At 35.7% G+C, this 20,352-nt stretch overlaps 2 protein-coding genes across 65 annotated transcripts in view; one reads left to right on the top strand and one right to left on the bottom strand.

Annotated features, from left to right (window-relative positions):
* LOC127509830 (uncharacterized) overlaps nt 1-20,352 on the top strand; it is a 502,366-nt gene that overhangs the window by 82,557 nt on the left and 399,457 nt on the right. The window lies entirely within an intron of this gene.
* The window catches only part of LOC127509908 (60 kDa lysophospholipase-like), a 390,873-nt gene that overhangs the window by 12,505 nt on the left and 358,016 nt on the right, over nt 1-20,352 (bottom strand). For 21 of the 22 annotated variants that reach the window (XR_007929393.1, XM_051889259.1, XM_051889255.1 and 18 more), the window contains 8 exons: nt 15,090-15,343; nt 13,954-14,050; nt 11,136-11,238; nt 9,529-9,640; nt 9,078-9,203; nt 3,333-3,416; nt 2,740-2,866; nt 1,217-1,329 (listed from right to left, as the gene is read on the bottom strand). Coding sequence is in view for 21 of the 22 variants with exons in the window: in XM_051889259.1 (XP_051745219.1) it covers nt 1,217-1,329; nt 2,740-2,866; nt 3,333-3,416; nt 9,078-9,203; nt 9,529-9,640; nt 11,136-11,238; nt 13,954-14,050; nt 15,090-15,317 (990 nt within the window). In the remaining variant the exon portion in view is untranslated. Of the gene's footprint in view, nt 1-1,216; nt 1,330-2,739; nt 2,867-3,332; nt 3,417-9,077; nt 9,204-9,528; nt 9,641-10,617; nt 10,669-11,135; nt 11,239-13,953; nt 14,051-15,089; nt 15,344-20,352 lie in introns of those variants that run through there. The other variant, XM_051889261.1, reaches the window with a different exon arrangement.

The raw sequence follows: 20,352 nt of genomic DNA, 5'->3' as shown, positions 1-20,352 counted from the left end.
TTCCGCTCATAAATTGGGCCAGTAGTACCTTGTCGACATAAAGGCAGTAGTTTCATGGAAACTATGGAAAGCGTGAGTCATCATAGTTCATTTTCAGTGAGAGACACACAGCGGCTAATCGCAGCCAATTCTATAGCGGCAAAGACACAGTGCTGTCGGATTTTGTGGTGTCTTGAGAGGCATATTCTCCAGCCATTGTCATTGTAGTAAAACTTTAAGCCAATGGCAAGACGATCCAACAACGTGTGTTCTGTTTATCTTCCGCATGTGTGCACATCTACACAGACGCACATCTGTCTCGACCATTAATCGCACAGCAAGCCATATTATTTGATAAATGTATGAAATAATCAAGAAAAAAGCACAAACACGGCAGAGAAGCCAAAGTTCAGTGGCTGGAATTAGCTGAGGTAACGTGACAGCTCAGCGGCAATCCACCTGTCACTCAAGTGACCACGCCCTTAATTATGCAGAACTTTAAGGCTTAATATAATTAAGCCATGACAGTTGTCATGAAGGGCAAAATTAGCTATATAGATGAAAACCACAATTTGTACCAGCTGTAAACATGTTTTTTTTTTTTTTCTGTTGTAAAGTTGGGCATTTTAACATGTGGGTCAATGAGATTCTGCTCTCTTTTGGAGCCTGTCCCTAGCGGCCAGTTGATGAATCACTTCCGTATTGGCTTCAAGAGAAACTGGGGGATGAAACTGGGGGTTGCCGCTTGGTTCACACCGACATAATGAGTTGTGGGTGGGACCTTGATATCGTGGCTCCACTTCACACTCACTACTGCACAGACTTGAGACTCCAGATGTCAGCGCCATATTGGCACACTGGCAGCTTCACTTACTACAATGGAAGAGAGTGAATGGGCTTTCGTCCATCTTTTTTTACAGTCTATGGTTTATACACGGGTTTTATTACCCGTATTTTCTCGTGGTGACTGTTGTCCCTGAATTCCAAATAGTAATGTTATTAAATTTAGTGTGAAATTAATAGTTTTTTATTGTGAATAAAAATTAAATTAAATTAATGATTTAAGTAATACTTTGTGTGCTTTATTAGACATATTAAAGTAGAAATCAGTTTTGATATTTCAAAACACTATTAATAACTAAGTGAAAGAACTGTTGCTAAAAATAGAACAAAGACTTGAGACTTGACTTGACTTGGCCTTTAGGGTCTTGTGAACATGTCTGCCACATGGCCTTACTTTATCAGCAGTGATTCCTGGGAAGAGTCGCAGGAGACCCACATTACGGTTCAGTTGTGTGTTGACAGTGAATCTGGCAGTTGTATTGGCTCGCCACACAATGTCCCAGTTAACTAAAGAGTAAAACATAAAACATACTCAAAACAACACGTCTGAATAAAATAAATAACACTGCATCATCACTAAAAAGGGAGTTGCAATGTGACATAATATACTATTAAAAATGTAACTTTTCTTAATAATTTGTGCATAGTTATTACGTGTGCAGTTTTTATAAACTAATATTAATTTTGAATCTACACAAGACTAATATTTGTACTTTGTAATTCATTCTTCTCACCACAGGATTATTAAACAGCAAATGATTGAAAACTGAAATCAAATTTATTAAAAACTAAATAGACATTAAAAAAGGAAAAACCAATAAAAATGACAAAAACACAAAACAAAAGTACTAAAAATGTAACTAAAATGTAAAAGAAAGTTTTCTGCCAGTATACATTCATAAAAATGTAATGAATAACTTGTCAACTACCAATGATGACTTTTTGAAGTTGGATATGGATATGAGTTAGTATATGGATTACATCTACTCAACATGTTCCTGGGGATCCACCTACCTGCAAAGTTTAGCTCCAACCCTGATCAAACACAACTGATATCCAGGAGCACTTGACAATTACAGACAGCTGTGTTGAGCAGGGCTGGAGCTGAACTCTGCAGGAAGGAAGATCTCCAGGAACAGGGTCGGGCACCCCTGATTTAAGTGATAAACAGAAATCACATGGACCACTTTTACGATACTTCGATAATGTTATTGCATCCTTTTTGGAGCTTAAAGGATTAGTTCACTTCAGAATTAAATTTCCTGATAATTTACCCATCCCCATGTCATCCAAGATGTTCATGTCTTTCTTTCTTCAGTCGAACAGAAATTAAGGTTTTTGAGGAAAACATTCAGCAAAAGAAGATATTTTGAAGATTGTTGGCAACCAAACAGTTGATGGGCTCCACTGACTTCCTTTTTTTTTTTTTTTCTTTCCACACTATGGAAATCATTGGGGCCCATCAACTGTTTGGTTACCCATATGTAATGAAGGCCAGCTAGTAAGAGCTGTGTGAGTAAACCTCACTCCCCTGATCTCAAGAGGCACTCTAACAGATAACACTAGAGACTGCGGTCTTTAGCCTCCTTGTTAGAACGTCTGCCTCCCACACCAGAGACGTGGGTTTGAGGCCCGCACAGAGCAGGCGAGTAGGACCTAGGGGATTACGCTTATACTTCAAAATATCTCTTGTGTTCAGCAGAACAAAGAAATTCATACAGGTTTGGAACAATTTGAGGATGAGTAAGTGCCAAATTATTGTAATTGCATTAAAAAAAGCAACCAATACATAGTGAATTTCTATGGCAGAAAAAATAAAAAGAGTAAATTTTGCGTGAATTTTCATTTTTTTTGAAAACTATTTTATAAATAGACCCATATGGGACTGTGTATAAATGTTGGCAGAAGAGGAATCACTTTTGATGTCGACATTGCATTGTGCTAATGGCGGCAGGTTTGGAGAGGTAAACGCGTTAAAGCTTCCAGGGTCCACTTTGGTGACACGATTGCCCCTGAACAGCTTATGATGAAAATACAGGCAAACCTGTGAAGAAAGACACAAAGGGCTTTTTTCGTGTCCATTACTCAATTTAAACTGTTTTATAATACATTTTTATAACAATAATAATTATTATAAAATGATTACCAATAAATTTATAATAAAGTATCTTTATTGTGCTTCATTGGCATGATAGAAACAAAATAAACTGCAAAACATATAATCATCTCAAAGGACACTTAAAACCACATTTAATCAAATATTACTTCCTGTACTTTATTAAAAAACTACCTACCATATATTAAAATTAAATTATTTAAATGCTAAATAGTTTTAAATGCTTAAAGTAATTGATAATGAAATTCTGTCAACTATTTTATAACTGCAGTCCTAACATCCTCAAAACATGCAGTCTTAAAAACATCACAAATATTAGACGGTATCTTGTACATACTGCATTTGTAATGGCTACAAAGGCGTCACTCACAGAGAATTAAAAAAATAAACTCACCTCAGGGATGACATACTGTCCTGCTATCAACAGCGCCCCCAAGAGGTTCTCCCTTCCATCATTCCTCATCTCATAGATGGGCACCTGCCACATACAAGATGGTTGTGAAGCTTATAATTAAGTTAACATGATTTGATGACCACTAGTTAAATGTTAATATTACTTTAAAGGGGGTCCTATTATGCTTTTTTCCTATTAAACTTTCTTTAGTGTGTAATGTTGCTGTTTGAGCATGAAAAAAGTTACAAAGCTCAAACTCCCTCCAGTGGGAGTAGTCTTGATTTTTCTTCTGAGAACAAACACGTCACAATATCCCTCATTTATTTAATTCCCACCCAAGACATGTTCAAAATAAAGGGGCGGGGCCTGGTTAAGTTAGGGGGCGTTTACATGACACCATTTTCAAAACTTTTTATACATTTTGTCCGTTCATTTACATGACAACGGCGTTTTGGGTGCCTGAAAACGCAAACTTTTGAAAACTGCTTTCAAAGTGCAAGTTTCAAGTGCAAGTCTCCATGTAAACAACAAAAAACTTGAATCTGTGGAAATGATGACGTCATGCACATGCGTATTACATGTTCAGTCTGTAGTGATTCATCGCCTTCTACTGGCCTGGCAGGAGAATACAGCATTTTTAGTCGATTTCGTGGATCCGTGTGAATGAGGATCATTTTGACAATGATGTTGTCAAAGTAAAAATATCTCCGTTTTAAGCGTATCATTGTCGTGTAAACGTACCCTTAGTTAGTAGTGTGTTGAAACACGTGGTTATGGTAAGGGGTGGGACATTTCCGAAACATGCTTGAAGCATTTAATTTGCACGTTTCAGAAGGAGGGGATTCATAGAGACCAGGGGCCGTATTCAAAAACATTTTATCTTACCACTAAGAGTTCTCCTAAATAGCAGTAAAAGTTCTTAGCTAAGAGTTTTCTCTTAAAACATATTCACAAAACTGCTGAGACCAAATTTACTAAGGAATAGAGAGAAGTCTTAAGATAAGAGTAAGGGCCGGGTTGACCTCGTCGCTATGGATGATGTCAACATGCTTACTAACTATGCACACAGTGATTGGCTGATGGGGGAGGAGTCTCTGTCAGCGATTTAATCATAGAAATATTGTAGAACAAGGTATCCTGTTACCATATTCAAATAAAGATCTTAAATAAAAATGCTGTCATATTCAAATAAAGATTTTAAAATGTAGGCTAAGTGTCACTAATTAAACAAGTAAGACATTATTTTCTTTTTATTTATATACACAATATTGCCAAAAGTATTGGGACACCCCTCTACATCACTGAATTCAGGTGTTCCAATCACTTCCATGGCCACAGGTGTATAAAATCAAGCACTAGGCATGCAGACTGCTTCTACAAACATTTGTGAAAGAATGGGTCGCTCTCAGGAGCTCAGTGAATTCAAGCGTGGTACCGTGATAGGTTGCGACCTGTGCAATAAGTCCATTCGTGAAATTTCCTCACTCCTAAATATTCCACGGTCAACTGTTAGTGGTGTCATTACAAAGTGGAAGCAATTGGGAACAACAGCAACTCAGCCATGAAGTGGTAGGCCACGTAAAATCACAGAGCAGGGTCAGCGCATGCTGAGGCGCCCAGTGTGCAGAAGTTGCCAACTTTCTGCAGAGTCAATAGCAACAGACCTCCAAACTTCATGTGGCCTTCAGATTAGCTCAAGAACAGTGCGTAGAGAGCTTCATGGAATGGGTTTCCATGGCTGAGCAGCTGCATCCAAGCCTTACATCACCAAGTGCAATGCAAAGCGTCGGATGCAGTGGTGTAAAGCACACCGCCACTGGACTCTAGAGCAGTGGAGACGTGTTCTCTGGAGTGACGAATCACGCTTCACTGTCTGGCAATCCGATGGACGAGTCTGGGTTTGGCAGTTGCCAGGAGAACGGTACTTGCCTGACTGCATTGTGCCAAGTGTAAAGTTTGGTGGAGGGGGGATTATGGTGTGGGGTTGTTTTTCAGGGTTTGGGCTTGGCCCCTTAGTTCCAGTGAAAGGAACTCTTAATGCTTCAGCATACCAAGACATTTTGGACAATTTCATGCTCCTAACTTTGTGGGAACAGTTTGGGGATGGCCCCTTCCCGTTCTAACATGACTGCGCACCAGTGCACAAAACAAGGTCCATAAAGACATGGATGAGCGAGTTTGGTGTGGAGGAACTTGACTGTCCTGCACAGAGTCCTGACCTCAACCCGATAGAACACCTTTGGGGTGAATTAGAGCGGAGACTGTGAGCCAGGCCTTCTCGCCAACATCACTGCCTGACCTCACAAATGCACTTCTAGAAGAATGGTCAAAAATTCCCATAAACACACTCCTAAACCTTGTGGAAAGCCTTCCCAGAAAAGTTGAGGCTGTTATAGCTGCAAAGGGTGGGGCAACTCCATATTAAACCCTACAGATTAAGAATGGGATGTCATTAAAGTTCATGTGCACTTAAAGGCAGGCGTCCCAAAACTTTTGGCAATATAGTGTATATTTAGCCTACTTATTTTCAAAGGTTTATTTTTGGCATTTAGCCTTTTTATTATGATAGGACAGTGAAGCAAAGTGGTAGAGAGAAGCGAAGTGGTAGAGAGAAAAGAGGATGGGATCAGGAAAGGTCCACGAGCCGGAACTGAACTCGGGTCACTCAAGTTGCCCACAAGGCTATCAGTGCTGACGATAGGACATTATTTTCAACTTGACTGCAATGTTTTATTCTTTATCATTTAATACATTTTCCTTTATGTCATCGCAGATTAAAATCTATAAGTAAACCAGAAACCCCAAAACTGAGCCTCAGCAATCCGCCCAAAGACCCTGTACACCAGTAAGGCAGGTGATAGAGCCTTGAGTACTGAGCCTTTTCTTCATAAATGCAATAAATATTCTGATTTATAGATTTTAATTTGCAGCAGTTTATTTTTTTTACACAAGGGTTTGTTTTACTCGTTTTTTTGCAGTTCCTGACTCTGTTGTTTTCGCTTGCAGCTTACTGTCCACAGGCTTGCAATGCTTTTGGCCGCATTTCAGCGGGGAAAAAAAAGTGCCAAAAGTGTTAGTGTGGAAAAATGGACGTAAGAAGAATACAGATCATATTTATTTTGCATTAGCATAAAGCTGCAGTTTCACAATACACGATTTACACTTACAAAAACAGCAAAATGCTACAAATCTGTTTTTCTTACACTTGAAAGATGATTTACACGTCCACAAATCTTACCCTGTGCATGCAAATCTTTTATGCATTATTTTTCCTTCATAAAGAGGCACTCTTTGGTTTTCAAATATGATAACTATTGTGCTCACAGAATCTGACACTGCTGCTTTATATATAACACATTTCCTGTTATGAATTATGATACCGCTTGGTTTGTTGGTCTGCTGACCACATAGCAAATTTTTTTCTGGCCCAGCTCCGGTCCACAAAGCCCCTTTTCCCACACCTGAGCCTTATCTACACTGTAAAAAAATCGTGTTTAAAAAAAAAAAAAAAAAAAAAAAAAAACAGTCAATGACTGTCAGCTACGGCTGCCAAACAAAAAATAAGTAAAATTAAAGTAAATTATCCTAATTTAAATTAAGTGCTAAAACAGTTACTTTACAGGTATTTCCTGAATTATTACTAACAAACACATTCACTGTAAAATGAGAATCTCTTGCAGTTAACTACATGCATGAATTAATGAAACTATATGTTACTGCCTCTTAAATGAAGCAACATGCAGCATAACACTAATGTTTACTGGCCCATCCTGGACTGAAGCACAGGCTCTACTCTTCAGCACAATGGTGACCAACCCTGGACCACAACCCTTTAAATCCCAACAGAACATTAAACACTAACAGATCTCTTAAGATCTCACCATCTTCACTTATTACAATCCAGACTTTACTCCAGTCATTCTCAATTTCTTATTGAGAATTATCAGAGGTTTTTGATGTTAATGTTTTATTGAAAATAATAAAGTTTGGTCACTATTATGGTGATCAGTATTTGCTTTAGTTGTGCTCTTGACCTTTGACTTTATAACATTAGTTTTTCTCTGGCTGCTTAAACTGTGTGTCTCTGATACATGTTTGACATAGAGTCTAATCTCTGATTGAACTGTTTAATGTTAGTTGTTCATTTTTTCATGCCAATACTACTGCAGAAATTCCTGAAGTTCTATGATACTATGAAAAATTTTAAGTCATTATGTAGAAAATGTTTTGACAGGATCATGTAAACTCACACAGACATAAAGAATCAGAGTATGAATTGAAAAAAGGGTGACAATCAAAAAAATATTCAGATCAACTCTGAATGTCACAAAACAAGAAAAAGCTTTGTTGATTGTCACCATTGTTGAGATTAGTATGTTGATTCTTGATGTCTTTGTGCACCTAAAAGACAAAACTCAAAACATTTTCTGTATGACTTAAAAATTCAGAACACCAGATTATCATAATACTGATGGCACAATATCACAAGGCTACTGTAAATGGTGTGAAATTAACTGCTAACATACACAGAGATCTGACTTTAAGTGATATCAGTGAATCAAGCCCCTACATGATGACGATATCATCACCAATATGTGACCAACTTCATCTGATGAGATTTTGTCCTGCATTTTTGCCATAAAAAATGTGTATCAGAAACATACAGTTAACGCAGCCCAATTAAAACAAACACGGATCACCATAATGATCACCAAACTTTTTTCCACAGTAAGACATAAACACCTAAACCTCTCAAAAAGAACTTTTGTATGAAAGAAATAAAGTCAAAATGGATTGTAATAAGTGAAGATGCTGAGATCTTGAGAGATCTGTTAGTGTTTAATGTTCTGTTGCTGCCAGTCATTTGAATGAATTCAGGAAATACCTGTAAAGTAACGTGTTTTCTGTAAAACATCTAAGGAAAATTTCTGTTAAAATTATTTGCACTTTATTTAAATGAGGATATTTTACTTTAATTCTACGTTTTTTGTTTGACAGCTGCTACCAGTCATTTTTTAATTTTTTAATTTTTTTTTTTTTTACGATCAGTAGTGAGAATGGAGATAAATATCCAATACAGGAATAAAATATGGTGTATTTTTATGACAGCGTATTAATAAAATTATGCCCCCATGATAAACAAAATTAATGAAATATTTAATGATTATGGTTAAATGATCACAGAAATTTTAATCAATTCAATATTTTAAACTGTAGTATTGTTTAAAATTAATCTTTGAAATGCCAAGTCATAACAAATGAAACATTATCATTACAAATTAAATAAATTGTAAATCAGTCAACTGCATTAAAGTGCACTTAATTGGCTTAAGGTGACAATCTTGATTTGGACCAGATGATCACTGGATTGATCTGGGCCACACTCCTCCCACCAACATTCGGCCCTCATGTTGTTTGCCGTGATCCATGCGGTGCCATCACTGCCACACATGGCCCAGCTCTGGCTAACAGGATACATGCCATTGCCGACAGGGGGCCAGCAGTGCCAGCTTGAGGACACATTCAGGCAAAGATCGGTTGCTATGTGGGTGGGTCGGATTGGTTCTTACCTCAACCAAACTGCCTCAGAGTTTGATTTCATTCAGACAGAGGCCTCTCAGAGGTCTCACCAGGTTCAGAAACAAACGTTACAAATGAGCCAGGTGTTCTTTAAAATACTGTTCTTTAAAATGCTCAATTTGTGCAACACAAAGGTGAGTAAATTGTCCACTTAAAATGTGTTACCTGTGAGCCAGTGAAGATGACAGGCTTTCCCAGATTCTCACACATGAAGGATAAGGCAGAAGCGGTGTAAGCCATGGTGTCTGTGCCGTGCAGGACGACAAAACCATCATATTGCTCATAGTGTCTCTGTGAACATGATGGAAAAATCTTTGAAAATCTCAGTACTGATTTTGACATACCAACTAAAAAAAAATGTTGACCTGTTCACTGATCTACCTTCAAGAAATTTGTTTCAAGAAAAGTTCCTTTTTTTGTAAAAAAAAAAAAAAATTCAGAATCAGATAGTTCTGTTCACAAATCAGTATTTTCAGTCATGTCTAAGTTTGTATTTGACAGTGCGACCATTTCATTAGCATTCACAACCCAGCGAAATAATAATAATAATTTAAAATAAGTAAGGAAAAAGCCCTGCAACTCAAAGCCAAACATAAAGATGTTAAAAAGGAAGCACCTCAATGTCTGTTCCAATCCTGGCCCAGTCATCTGTGGTCATATTACAGGAGTCGAGGAGGGGAGAGTACTCTAAAACTGTATATACAATCCTCTTATTCTGTTTGGACAGTCTGGTGGGGGAGGAGATAGAAAAAACATGTTTAAATGTTTAAAAAACAGCACAATTTAAAAAAATAAAAATAAAAAAAAATTCTAAAAACAAACAAACAAACAAAAAGTACCCAAACATTGACAAAAAGCTCTAAAATTAAAGCAAAACTTATTATTTAAACCATTAGGCAAAGATAGGTTAGTTTAGCTAGATCAACTAAAACAAAACAAAAAAAAGAATATTTATTGACAGTGAGAATACGACTGATTTCAGGGGCATCTGCTGTAGTTAAATCAAAAACCATTTTTGCGTCAATGGAAGAGTAAATGTTGTGAAGCAGCAGACTTCAGACTTTGCTCATCACTTTGGGCCGGTTCATAGTGTTATTGTAATGAAGAGGGGAGTGCTGGGGGATTTTCCATAATTTAAGAACAGAGAGTGACCAGATTAGTATGACCGGTCTTAATTAAAAATGGACGGCATATCCTAAAACCACATACATATTCATGCTGCTGTTACATTGGGCCGCCTGTGTTAGTAGCACAGATGAGCTAATAGAGCAATAGATCTAAAAGATTTACCAAAAAAAAAAAAAAATTCCCAACCCACATGACATCTACTAAAGACATGAAGGAGGGTGCAGCCCAGACCTTGTTTAGCAGTGTATGAGCTATAAAGACCCTTAAAGTGCACCTATTATGCTATTTTAAAGGTTCCACGTTTTTAAGGTCTCATACAAAAGCTTTACATGCTTCCAAGGTCAAAAAACACTTTAATTTTCTCACAATATACATTGCAGCATCACCTCTTTTCTCAGCGTCTAAATGGCTCGATCAAAAATACAGTTTCTCTTAACCCGTCGTTTCCAAGAGCCTACTTCAAATATGATAACTATGTGCTCATTTACAGAATCTGACACTGCTGCTTTATATATAACACATTTCCCGTTATGAATTATGATACCGCTTGGTTCTGTTGGGTCGGATTGCTTCTCACCTCAATCGAAACGCCAACAGAAGCCTCATTCAGGCAATCTCTGAGAAATTCCTTTGGCGTGGATGAAAGGTAATATTCGAAAAAGCATAGAGGCATTTTAAGATTTGCAAATATGTGAAAAAAAAAAGTTATATATAAAATTATTAGTTACATTTTTTTTTTTTTCAAAGTTAAAAGTTTTGCATTGATGCATCTCTAGCATGCTTCACACAACCATGACCTATAGTCCATATAACATATAATATTTAAAAACATATACTACACTATATTCTATATAAACTATATAAACATGATGGTTATTGTAGTTACAGACTAAATGTGAGCATGCATTTACTTGTTTCACTTGCTCAGAACAGATTTAGCATCTATTAGAGCTGTAAAAGTAGAAACCAACAATTCAAACCTGTATTTTGTGTACAAATAGATGAATGCATCTAGTGTCTGGATCTATAAATAGGACAGCACCTCCAAACTTCTAACTTGATCCCATATATGTGTGCATCTGCATGGGAACTTACGGCAGCACCAGCGTGTTCTCCTGAGGTGAACCGTACTGCTCATCATGCAGAATAGAGAGATTACGTAGAGTTTCAACAAAAGCATTAGGTTCTGGAGACAGAACTGCAAATATAAAAGAAAAGTCTGTAAAAAGTTATGAACAAATGCACCAAATTCATACACACACCATACAAACATATGGATTTTCATGTTTGCTTGCCTCAAGTTTCTTTGACCAGAATTCAGCATCAGCTATGAAGCCAAAAAGACCATCTTGAATATTTGATACTGCATATGCTAATATTGTATCATTTTGCACATTTTCATATTTTTAACCACATTCCTTTTTTACAGGGTAGAATAAAAAAAATATTGTATAGTGTTACTAATTTTATATTATTTATGCTGGAAGTTAAATGAAAAAAATGGCTTACATATGAAATAACTATGTGTAGACCTGTCACGATTATTGATTAATTGCATGATAGTGGTTATTCGATCTAATCGATCTAATAATATTTAATAAACACAATAATCGTGCAGTTTAAATTTCAATCACATTTAGCAAAAGATTAGAAAAAAAACTATACACAAAGTACAAAGATAGTCAAAGGTCTTCATACAAAATGAAGGTTTGTGGATTTAAACCTTTTTTGTGGGGTAACGCATTACAAGTAACTCACGTTATGTCAGATGACTTTTTTAAACTATCTAGTAAAGTAACACACTACTTTTACATTTATAACCGAAAATATCTGAGTTACTTTTTCAAATAAGTTGCTTTGTTTTCCATTTATTGACTGACGGCTCTCTTGTTGAGAGGTGTTGTGCACTATATAAACATGATGTTATTGTAGTTACAGACTAAATGTGAGCATGTATTTACTCGAAACAGATTCCGTTTTCATAGAAATTAATAAAAACAGTGAAATGCAAGCCTGAAATGATTAAATGTTTAATAACACAAATATGTGTATTTAATCTCACTTTATTAGCCAGTGTCTTTAATGTGACCTTTGATGATCCAATTCTACCATATAAATACGGAAAAATTACTTTAAACATAACATTTGTGTGGGTTTTTTATTGCTGAAGTGTTATTGTTAATTTTTTTTTTGTTTGTTTTTTTTGTTTTTTGTTAGCAAGCCCAGCCCAGGTGAGAAAAAGTAATGTAACGCATTAGTTTTCAATTAAAAGTAACTAAGTAATGCAATTAGTTACTTTTTTAAGTAATAACACAATATTGTAATGCATTACTTTGCATTGCAATGCATTACTCTGTCCACATATGAAGGTTGATTTTCACAGACTCTGTGTTTGTGGCAGAATGAAGATAAAATCAAGTTTGGGGTGGAAAAAACGTCAGTGTTTGTTGTATTTCTGTTGTGTAGTACACTCTCTGTCCTTGAACTCAGATAAACTACGTTTTTAATAAAGCTGGAAGTTTTTGTGTTTTGACCATGCAAATTCTTTTTTTGACAGTGTTTGTTTTAGAGAAGATACTTTTCAAAGTTAAAGATTAGTTTTTGTAAGTCAATTCAAGTAGCATTGTGCAGGAAATAACACTAAAGCCCAGTGTCGGAATTCTTGCAAAACACCAACAACTGTTTACAGGAGGCAAATATTTGTCTGTTCATATAATTTGCTAATTAAGTCATAAAACAAGATCAGCATCCTCTTCAAGTGTTATTTCATGTTACATCATGGGCAGTGTTGGGTGTAACGCGTTACTAAGTAGCGTTACTGTAATTAAATTACTTATCCACTGAAAAGTAAAGGGATTACTGTTCATTTTTAGGTAATTTAATTACAGTTACTTATAATACTTGCATTACATACTGTAATACCAGTTGGCTGTCTGAAGATGCCGACAGAAGCGAGTGGCTGTTTTGCAGAATGGAAATAATCCAATTACTTCACTTTTTGACACAGGTAGGCAAGAACATTACGGTCAAATGTAAGCTATGTCCTAGGGAGAAAAAAACTGCGCACGCTCTCAACCAAAGCGCGCACACATAGCCGCCTCTCGCGAGTGTCAGATTTCCGCGGTTTATTACACATAAACGTTCAAATACACACACAGTTATGTCAAAATGCCCGTCTTGGCGTATATTCGCGTTGGTTATGTGAATGTGAACAGCATGTGCAACAGCATATTGTCTCCGTCCATTAGGTCTTAGTGACAGTAGTCTTTAAAACATGCTACTATCTACTATTGGCTGTCTGTATTATAAATGATAATCAAACAAAGTATTATAGTGTATGTTTTAATAAAGTTAAAATGTTTTAAAAAGCTATAAAAGGCTAAACTATTCCATGTTTGACTAAATTATTAAAAGAGTTTCCTTTCTATTGTCTATCTGTTCGAGGTTTAAAGGGATTTTAAGAAGTAATTAGTAAGTTACTTATTGAGTAATTAAATTACTTTTCAGACAGAGTAATTAGAAAAGTATTTTAAATACAATATTGATGATGTAATTAGTAATTAGTAATTAATTACTCTTTTGAAGTAACTTACCCAACACTGATCATGGGATGCATGCTCAGAAAAATTGGAATTAGACAAAATCTAGAAAGGAGCATCATTTATTTACAGATGCCACTTGGTTTGATATTTATCACATTAATAGATTATAGGTTTGTCCAAAAGATAATAATTAGACTACTTTCCAAAGACCCAAAGACCCGACCACTTAAACTGCCCCCCTTTTTTTTGGAATATGAGATCAGCAAATAAATAATCCCACAGTATAAACATATCATAACATATTTGTGTCATAACATATTAATTCATAAATCATATGTATACATGTACCTCATGTAGGCAGGTGTACCTACCGTTATTATGATACGTCATTCCAATGGTTCCACCGGTGTTTATGACCAGGACCCTCGCCTCATCACTCTGACCCGTGCCGTCCAGTCTGATAGATTTCTACAACCGAAACACATGAAACACAGGCTGACTTAACCCGCGTTACACCTACTTTTAACACCCTGCTGGCGGTTCCCATATGAACACTGAGCGGTGTTAATTTAAAGGGTTAGTTCAACCTTAATGTTATGAAGCGACGAGAATATTTTGTGTGCCAAAAAACAAAGTAACGATTTTATTCAACAATATCTAGTGATAGTCGATTTCAAAACACTGCTTCATTAAGCTTTACGAATACTTTGTTTCAAATCAGTGGTTTGGAGCACGTATCAAACTGCCAAAGTCACGCCCTCCAACGGTGAACCATTGAAATTTCGAAATGCGTATGCCGTTTGGCAGATTGATACGCACTCCGAACCACCGAAACAAAATATTCATAAAGCTTTGAAGCTTCATGAAGCAGTGTTTTGAAATCGCCATCACTAAATATTGTTGAATAAAGTCACACAAAAAGTATTCTTGTCACTTCATAACATTATGGTTGAACCACTGCAGTCACATGAACTGTTTTAAATGTCTTTAGCAGCTTTCTGGACATCTGAAAGTGTTAATGATCTTGTTCTCAATGGAGGCCTCACTGAGCCATCGGATTTTGACAAAAATATCTTAATTTGTGTTTTGAAGTCTTACGGGTGTGGAACGACATGAGGGTGAGTAATTAATGACAGAATTTTCATTTTTGGGTGCACTAACCCTTTAACACCAGGTAATTTACTGTGATAGTACTGCTCACACCGCCACCTGGTAGCTCTAGGAAAACAAGAGCACGGTGGGCAATATGCGTTTAATTATTGGAGGACTACCTCAAAGTCATTTGTATTTTCCTGCTGCCAGTTGGTGGCGCTATGACTATAACTGTTTGAGGATGTGTAAACTTTTTATGCATTGAGTTGCTGCCATGGTTAGCTGATGATATACTTGTATTAATGAACAGGTGACCTAATGAAATGGCTACTGAGTGTATATGGAACATTTTATTTATTTTTAGTGTGATGTTGTAAAACATCCCTGCTGTAGACAACACATATGTACCATTTACCTTGTGTTGTTCATCTGCCTGATTTTCTCTTCCCGGTGTATTTGTTTTAGGACTGTGGTCTGTGCTGTCCTTAGCTTTAGTGATTTGAACTTGTGATGTGACAGGAACTGAAGTTTGCTCTATATTAAATGTTTCTTCATTATCTTCCTTTTTAACCAGATCATGTGGCCTTTCTTTCTCCTTATTCTTCTTCTTCTTGTTCTGCCAGAAGCAAAACCTGGACATCATGTTGATTTGGATCTGCTATTATTTCACTGGAGAGAAAAGTAAATTTGGTAACTTTTCTAAGCCTTTATTTATAATGCATCATAAGGGGCCGTTCACATATCGTGTCTAACAAAGCGTAGAAAGCATGGCCGCTCTGCTTCTCCTCCTTTTCCCCAAGCGTCGCTTCCATTATAAGCACCTGCCGCGCGGCTACATTTGAAATAACTGACTTGCGCGTGGAAAAGACGCGATATGTGAACGGCCCCTAAGGGTATTATAATTCATAATACATGCATAATGCTTCTGCACAGTATCATACTACATCTTATGTGTGGTCTTTTACTACTTAAAATAAAGTGACAAATACAAAGTCTTCTTTTAAACATCTAAAAAGCTTTATAATGTGGTCATAATATTTATAAGTGATCTTTGTCAGCTTTCAGTAAAGTAACAAAAGGTAAGTCTTCTTTTATAAGATATCATGAAGTGTTTATAAGACATTTCCCCTAAGGTAAACTCAAAGTTGTGTGGAATAGTACAAAGAAACAATACATGCACAATGCAAATCATGTTTTATTCAATAAACATATGTATGTAATACATATGTAGTATTAATATTGAAAAAAGCATGTAGATTTAATATGTAGCTTAATATTTATATATACAAAAAGAAATTAGAAATCAGAAGGTCAATCCCATTTTAACATTTTAACCTTTTCAATTGATATTTAGAAGTGTTATAACACAAGTGTGTGTGCAGCTGTTATTTTTTTTATTTATGTCCAGCTTATTGGTTATTTTTGTTCTTGTCCTGAAAATGATAAGCAAAGACACATTTAAATATACAATATAAACATTTATATACAATTTAAGGTGCACAAAAATGTTTTATTTTACAGTCTGGTTAAGCACATTCATGAAAGTTGTATTTTCTAATGTCATGTATAAGGCGGCCAAGAACGCGTGAGGGTGGTTCCTGACAAGCCATTATTCCCATTCAATTACGAAGTGCTCTTTCAAAAGTTTAGTTGTCCTGTTGCCACGGTGGTGCCATATATCCTTTTTTTTGCGTCTTCCTTGTGCGTTCTAAATGTTGCATTGTATATGTTGTATATAAGTTTGTTTTTAAGGCATTATGTGTGCATTATAATGCATTAAGAATAGTCTTAGAATGCATTATAAATACACTCAAAAAAACATTTGTCTTAATTGAATATTTATGTATTTTGATTTGCATATATGCATTTTCATCCATTTGGATTACATAGGTTTAACATAAATTAATAACTGGATGTGATTTATATTTTCTGTCAGTCATACATAATTGAAACAGGTCAAATTTATGTAATTGTATTAATAAACTGAATGTGATTCATGTTTGTCAGTCATACACACATGAAACCGATAAGATTTATGTAATAGTACACAGCAAAATGTCTATGTTAAATTAATTTTCTGCATTCTGCATTCTGGATTCTGCATTCCAGATGGAGGCGGGGAGATCATTCCACCAGCAAGGAACAGAGAACGAGAATGTTCTGAAGAGCGATTTAGTGCCTCTTTGTGACGGTACCACAAGCCTTTGCGCATTTAGCGATCGCAGGCTTCTGGTAGGGATGTAGACTCGTAAGAGTGAGTGGAAGTAGGAGGGTGCTGAGCCTGTGGTAGATCTGTAAGCAAGCGTCAACACCTTGAACTGCAAATTTTGATTCGTCTGACGACAGAACAGTTTTCCACTTTGCCACAGTCCATTTTAAATGAGCCTTGGCCCAGAGAAAACGCCTGCGCTTCTGGATCATGTTTAGATATGGCTTCTTTTTGACCTATAGAGTTTTAGCCGGCAACGGCGAATGGCACGGTAGATTGTGTTCACCGACAATGTTTTCTGGAAGTATTCCTGAGCCCATGTTGTGATTTCCATTACAGTAGCATTCCTGTATGTGATGCAGTGCCGTCTAAGGGCCCGAAGATCACGGGAATCCAGTATGGTTTTCCGGCCTTGACCCTTACGCACAGAGATTGTTCCAGATTCTCTGAATCTTTGGATGATATTATGCACTGTAGATGATGATAACTTCAAACTCTTTGTAATTTTTCTCTGAGAAACTCCTTTCTGATATTGCTCCACTATTTTTCGTCGCAGCATTGGGGAAATTGGTGATCCTCTGCCCATCTTGACTTCTGAGAGACACTGCCACTCTGAGAGGCTCTTTTTATACCCAATCATGTTGCCAGTTGACCTAATAAGTTGCAAACTGGCCCTCCAGCTGTTCCTTATATGTACATTTAACTTTTCCGGCCTCTTATTGCTACCTGTCCCAACTTTTTTGGAATGTGTAGCTCTCATGAAATCCAAAATGAGCCAATATTTGGCATGACATTTCAAAATGTCTCACTTTCAACATTTGATATGTTATCTATATTCTATTGTGAATAAAATATAAGTTTATGAGATTTGTAAATTATTGCATTCCTTTTTTATTCACAATTTGTACAGTGTCACAACTTTTTTGGAATCGGGTTTGTATAAATGTTAAAAAAAAAAAAATTAGGAGAATCAATGTATTGTGAACAATTTACTGCTATTGTGTAAATAATATGTAATCATGATTGGCAATGTCACTTTGTAAAGAAAGACTACGAGCCTGTGCACATAAGCATTCAAACGCACATGCCTATAGACTGAACACGTAATACGCGTGTGCATGCCGTCAACGTTTTCACAGATTTGCAATTTAACTTTACACAGAAATGATAACAGTATATTTTTCAAAAACTCACACTTTGAAATCGGTTTCAATTCTCAGGCCGGCAAAATGCAGTTGTCATGTAAAATGACTTAAATTTTGACAAGTATTTGATCTAAAATAGTTCCACACAAATCCACAGCAGAACTGTTGTGTGTTTCCCAGCAAAACACAAGTGGTGTTTCACTGCTGAATTAATCAAGTGCTTTAAAAGAATCGGTTGAATAAATGATTTGCGACTCACTCATTGAGTGATTTACCGCTACCTCTTGGCGGTTTTAGTATCATATTAAAAAGTATAATTGTATTTGTTTTACCATCATATTTCTATATTCAAAAAAGTATATTTAAAACTTCTTATAAAATTATTTGTGCATTTGTAATTGTAGTTCAAATTAATGTTTATTATTTCATCAAGACTTTTCTCAGGCAGTGGATGTTTCAGATGAATGTGAGGAGTGCTGGTCTGGCCGTGGTCTCTGTCTCAACCCCTCAAAGTCTTGGTCTGGACACACTCTGGTGTTGGCCTTGACTTGGTGCCTTCTATGAGGCCTTTCTTTTAAACTATATAAAGTTTAATGCCAAATGTTTTATCAGTGTTATACATCAGGTGAAAAGTTAAGGAATTAAATGTGTAAGATCCAGACTTCACTAGACCTGACATATCAGATTTTGGTCTGGTAGCCTATTTAACACCCTAGGTGAAAAAAAAAGTACATTTCTATAATGTACTTAAAGTGCTCTATTTTCGTGCACTACTTTTGTACTTAATATACTAAAAATTCTTCTTTAGTCCTTCTTAAGATAATATTAAGAACATGTAAGTGTACTCAACTGTGCTATTTTGAGACACCATGAAATATGAACTTAAATGTGCTTTTAATATACTATCTCTGTATTTAAAAATGTATTTAGATACCACTTATAGTACATTTGAACCCATAGTGTACTACAAGTGGTAACTAAATATATTTTTTAAATACAGAGATAGTATATTAAAAGCACATTTAAGTTCATATTTCATGGTGTCTCAAAATAGCACAGTTGAGTACACTTAAATGTTCTTAAGATTAAGTACAAAATTAGTGCGTGAAAATAGAGCACTTTAAGTACATTATTGAATTTTTTTTCACCTGGGACCATGTCAACAGCTTGCCATGTTAACTCTTTTACAAAAGACATGCAGACAGACAAATAACAGAAAGCAAATTCTTATGAAAAAAAAAAAAAGATTTTATTGAATGATCTTAGGTGAATTTTATCAGACCAGATTAGTCTTTGTCTGACCAGCATAAATTCTACAGTTGTTATCGTATAATGTAACATTGCCAAAATAAAAAAAGGAAATGAATGAGTCACAACTGTGAAGTTGAGATGACAATACAGCACACAACATATATAGGCTTACATATACATAAGTAAACAAAAAGTAACAGTAAAGTAAAATATAATGAAAAGTAATGAGTAAATGAATATTGAATATTTTAAGAAATTAGTACATAAGGAAAGATAATGCATATAAAAAAGAAAGAAACAACATGAATGAAGATGTTTGTGGCTGCCATCCCGATGTCACGCCAAAGGTGTTTAATGCTGAAATGCAGGAAAAACAATTAGTGTGTATTAATTTAACACTGCATCATGTTGCACAAATGTCACCCATTTAATCCCACCGGTCACAATTGTGACCACAATTTTTCCTCACATATTTTGGTGTGGCATTAAAAAGCAACTCTTATTATGAAGCACATGTTCATTTATAATGCAAATTTAAGATGTCTGCATGAGTTCTGGGCAGGTCTAACATTATTGTGTAGGTTGGTCACGTGACCACAAACAATTATTTCCTGGTACTGCCATCTTAACACAAAGATGACATTAACGCTCAGAAATGACAGTTAAGTTTTCTAAGTTAATTTTTGAATAGCTCATATATTTTTTGCACACATCTTAATGAAAGGGTTATCTATACATACATATTGAATATCTATCTATCTATCTATCTATCTATCTCTGTCTGTGTCTATCTATCTATCTATCTATCTGTCTGTCTATTTGTCTGTCTGCCTATATCTATGTCTGTCTGTGTCTATCTATCTATCTATCTATCTATCTATCTATCTGTCTGTCTGTCTGTCTGTCTGTCTATAGTTCTATCTATCTGTCTATCTATCTATCTATCTATCTATCTATCTATCTATCTATCTATCTATCTATCTATCTATCTATCGTCTGTCTGTCTATCTGTGTCTATCTATAGTTCTATCTATCTGTCTATAGTTCTATCTATCTATCTATCTATCTATCTA

This window comes from Ctenopharyngodon idella, chromosome 3 (genome assembly GCF_019924925.1).
Source record: "Ctenopharyngodon idella isolate HZGC_01 chromosome 3, HZGC01, whole genome shotgun sequence".
NCBI classification, from domain to species: domain Eukaryota; kingdom Metazoa; phylum Chordata; class Actinopteri; order Cypriniformes; family Xenocyprididae; genus Ctenopharyngodon; species Ctenopharyngodon idella.
Note: the sequence above shows the minus strand (reverse complement) of the source record. Positions and strands in the feature narration are given on the sequence as shown.